Below are 2,314 nucleotides of genomic sequence, written 5' to 3' on the forward strand. Positions count from 1 at the left end.
TTCACACAGTCTTGGGTAGAATGTCCAACTGTGTATAGGTTGTCCCAGACTTACAACCACAATTGAGCTCCAAATTTCCATTGCTAAGTGAGACCATTTGGCCCACTTTACAACCTTCCTTGGCTCTGTTGTGAAGCGAATCACTGCAGTTCTTAAATTAGTGACATGGTTGTTAAGTGAATTGACTTGCTCGTCAGAAGATTGTCAAATCAAATAATTTAATAGCAATAGCAATAGCAGTAGACTTATATACCGCTTCATAGGCCTTTCAGGCCTCTCTAAGCGGTTTACAGAGAGTCAGCATATTGCCCCCAACAATCTGGGTCCTCATTTTACCCACCTCGGAAGGATGGAAGGCTGAGTCAACCCTGAGCCGGTGAGATTTGAACCGCTGACCTGCTGATCTAGCAGTAGCCTGCAGTGCTGCTTTTAACCACTGCGCCACCTTGGCTCCTTAACAACCGGTTCTCTGCCCTAATGATTTCTTCCAACAACCAGTTCACCGAACGGCTCAGAAACGTAACAACCGGTTTTCCCAAAGTGGTGCAAACTGGCTGAATCTCACCACTGCCCAGGGCACTGCGACCGTCATAAAGATGAGCCAGTTGCCAAGCATCCGAATTTTGATCACATAACCACGAGGATGTTGCAACGGCCGCAAGTGTGGGAAAAAAAGCCATCACTCGCTTTTTTCCCCGTGCCGTTGCAACTTTGAGAGGTTTCTAAGAGAGCCGTTGTAAGTCGAGGACTGCCTGCCTCTTAAACAAGACACTAACGTGATTCCGTTCTTCTCTTTGCAGCTGCGAATGCGGGACAAGAAGGATTCTCCTCAACTCCTAATGGATGCTAAGCATATTTTCCCCGTCACTTTCCCATTCAACCCTTCCTCTCTTGCGTTAGAAACTATCCAGATCCCAGCTAGTTTGGGTCTAGGGTTCATCACTCGCGTCTGAACCAAGAACAGAGTTAAGCTGTCGACCACCCGTCTCTTAACGATGGAAATAAATTGAGTCAAAAAGCCATTGGGGGTTTTGGGGGAAGGAATAGAGGGAAAAAAGACTGGGAAGGAATCGTGTTTATGCTCTTAAAACCGCATTGCAGGAAAACTGGAATGCGTCATCCATTCTCTCGCAACCGAAAGCTGATAGAAACCATTGCACATTTGTACAAATTCACTCGTCCCGTGCTGAGGCCTACCTAAAGCTTTCAGGTTAAGAAAAAAAACGTCGGTACACAAACCTTAATGTTTCTTTCTGTCCCCCCCCCCCCAGTTGGTTGCAAGTGGTCTTATATTTACATTGTAAACCAAAAAACAGTCTGTGACTGATAAATCACAATTGGTTTTCTTGTCTCCTTTCCACGTTAAGATAAAAAAAAAATTATAATGTGCATCTGGTGGCAAAAAGAGAGAGAAAATTGTGTGACGAGGACTCTTCTCAGTTTGAACGGTTCTAAGAATCCCTTCCTATATTCCGTATATTTCACACGTACGCCTTTGGTGGGTGGGTGGGTGGGTGGGTGGGATAGAAAACAGTCACCAGATTATTTCTGTGTCTCCACTGAGTGGAACGGCGTTATTCCAGTGCAATGGTGTGAGTGTGTTACCTCCAATCCATAATGTGTTTTCTGATTCTCACGTTGGTCAGGAAGCTAAAGCTGAGGGTATGTTAAAAGCTCCTCGTAAGACATTTCAGCATACTTAAGTCACAAGTGATTTGCCAGTTATCAGGAACCAGCCCGGATCTAAATAAAGCCAGGTGCAATTTCCAGAGATGGATGGAAATATTTAGGGGTAGCTTCTGGGTATGTGTATATAAACACAGACACGTATTATATACATATATAAATATATATTATTTCAAAGACCTCAACATTTAACGGGGACAGGCAACATACAATATCACTAAATCAGGCATTTTGCCTGCGCAAACCATTAAAACCATTGAAATAAATAGAAATAGTCATACTCTTAGAAAGCACCATTCATTAGGACAAGGTTAAATAAGTTTTTTTTTTTAAAAAAAAAGGTTTCGACCTGAGATAATTGATCAACTCAATTGATTGCCTCCCTATTTATGTCAGTGGGTGACATAAATGATGAATTAATGAAAAAATATTTTGATTTACGTTCTGTTACAATAGAGCTGCTTGTTAGTACTTTTTTCCAACCATATCAGAAGTGTCACAGTCTGTGGTGTTCTTTTAAATGTAGAATAATTTTTCAGGAGCAGAAATGCAGGTTTATAAAATCACTGTAACTTTTAACAGTCCAGTCTTTTAATAAGATTTATGCCAGTGTTCAAGAAACATATTA

The 2,314-nt window shown here is 41.8% G+C and overlaps 1 protein-coding gene across 1 annotated transcript in view; it reads left to right on the top strand.

Annotated features, from left to right (window-relative positions):
• MYO5A (myosin VA) overlaps positions 1–1,485 on the top strand; it is an 82,143-nt gene extending 80,658 nt beyond the window's left edge. Inside the window, exon 40 of the mRNA XM_032233588.1 lies at positions 801–1,485. Coding sequence (XP_032089479.1) covers positions 801–953 — 153 coding nt within the window. The 3' untranslated portion in view covers positions 954–1,485. The remainder of the gene's footprint in view (positions 1–800) is intronic.
• Positions 1,486–2,314: the final 829 nt, after the last annotated feature.

Source organism: Thamnophis elegans, chromosome 16 (assembly GCF_009769535.1).
Source record: "Thamnophis elegans isolate rThaEle1 chromosome 16, rThaEle1.pri, whole genome shotgun sequence".
Taxonomy (NCBI): Eukaryota; Metazoa; Chordata; class Lepidosauria; order Squamata; family Colubridae; genus Thamnophis; species Thamnophis elegans.